A 1,913-nucleotide genomic window follows, 5' to 3' on the forward strand; every position below is an offset into this window, starting at 1 on the left:
ATAGAATAGTGACATAGTGACCCACTGAGTGGCAATGACACAGTGATATCAGTAGCCCACAGAATGACACAGTGACATAGTAACTCATTAAGTGACACAGTAATCCATGGAGTGACAGAGTGACGCAGTGGCTCACCAAGTGACAGTGACAGTGATATTTGTAACCCACTGAGTGACACAGTGACATTAGTAACCCACCAAGTGACAGAGCGACACCGGGACATGGTAGACCACTGAGTGACACAGGGACATAATTAGTGACAGAGTGACACAGTAAAAACCCTCTGAGTGAGAAGAGTGACATTAATTAGTGACCAACCAAAAGTGACAGAGTGACACAGTGACATGGTAAACCCACCAAAAGTGACAGGGTGACAGAGTGATATCAATTTTAGTGACCCACCAAAAGTGACAGAATGACACAGTGACATGGTAAACCCACTAAAAGTGACAGAGTGGCACAGTGACATGGTAAACCCTCCAAAAGTGACAGAGTGGCACAGTGACATGGTAAACCCACCAAAAGTGACAGACTGACACAGTGTCAAGGTGCAGAGAAGAAAAAACAAAAAGTAAGATAGACCCACAAAAAGAGCTGGTAAACCCAGCAAGAGTGACAGATTGACATAGTGGCATTAGTGACAAACCAAAAGTGACAGAGTGACATGGTAAACCCTCCAAAAGTGACAGAGAGTGGCACAGTGACATGGTAAACCCTCCAAAAGTGACAGATTGACACAGTGATATTAGTGACAAACCAAAAGTGACAGAGTGACATAGTAAACCCTCCAAAAGTGACAGAGAGTGACACAGTGACATGGTAAACCCTCCAATAGTGACAGAGAGTGACACAGTGACATGGTAAACCCTCCAAAAGTGACAGAGAGTGACACAGTGACATGGTAAACCCTCCAATAGTGACAGAGAGTGACACAGTGACATGGTAAACCCTCCAAAAGTGACAGAGTGACACACTGACATGGTAAACCCACCCTTTGGTCGGCTGTGCGTGGAAGGGACAACTAGGACTGTGTACTGGGAACTGGCTGTGGGGCCAATGTGGGGCGGCACGGGCCGCGGCATTCGAGGAGGACGACGAAGAGGGACGGAGCGACGACGACGATGATGAAAACGATGATGATGGTGGTGGTGGTGGTTGTTGTTGTTGGGAAGATGACGATGAAGAGGAGGCGGACGAGAAGGAAGCTGGCCGTTGCGGTCGCAGATGATTTGGAGGTGGCGAGACCACTCGTCGAGACGTAGGCGAAAAAGATGACGACGACGACGACGATGGTGATGGATTATTTCCGTCGTCGTTTTTGCCGCTGTTTGCTGGGGGAGCCTCTCGGTGAGGGGCGTGTGTCGTAGAAGTGAGGGAGGAGGAGGAGGAGGAGGAGGAGGAGGCAGAGGAGGGAGGCGATATGGCCGTAGGATGAGGCTCTTGGCACTTCTGCTGCTGTTGTTGCTGTTGTTGATGTTGTCCTGGGATCAGCCGGCGAGGGATAATGGGTCGCGGTTGTCGCTTACAGCATGGCCGATACAGACCAACGTCACCACCACCATCATTGTTACCGCTGTTGTTGCTGTCGTTGAAGCCGCTGCGACCGACAACAGCGAACCCTCCACCAACACCAACACCACCACCACTACGTCTACCGGGTCGTCCAGCAGCAGCAGCAGCAGCAGCAGCAGCAGTAGGGCTGGGGGAGTAGCGCACCCCTCCTGATGATGGGGCTGATGGGGTGCTGGAGAATGTGTGTCAGGGAGAGGAGGGGGAGGGATAGAGAGAGAGAGAGAGAGAGAGAGAGAGAGAGAGTGAGGGAGGAGGAGGAGGAGGAGGAGGAGGAGGCAGAGGAGGGAGGGGAGAAGGTGGAGAAGGGGGGAGGGGGGCGAAGAGTGGGTGGGGGGAGGGG

The 1,913-nt window shown here is 52.0% G+C and overlaps 1 protein-coding gene across 1 annotated transcript in view; it reads right to left on the bottom strand.

Moving 5' to 3' along the window:
• LOC101862517 (cytoplasmic aconitate hydratase) overlaps window positions 1–1,913 on the bottom strand; it is a gene marked incomplete in the record, with an annotated part of 52,072 nt that overhangs the window by 28,454 nt on the left and 21,705 nt on the right. Inside the window, 1 exon segment of the mRNA XM_013085262.2 lies at window positions 993–1,745. Coding sequence (XP_012940716.1) covers window positions 993–1,745 — 753 coding nt within the window.

This window comes from Aplysia californica, unplaced genomic scaffold (genome assembly GCF_000002075.1).
Source record: "Aplysia californica isolate F4 #8 unplaced genomic scaffold, AplCal3.0 scaffold00360, whole genome shotgun sequence".
NCBI classification, from domain to species: Eukaryota; Metazoa; Mollusca; class Gastropoda; order Aplysiida; family Aplysiidae; genus Aplysia; species Aplysia californica.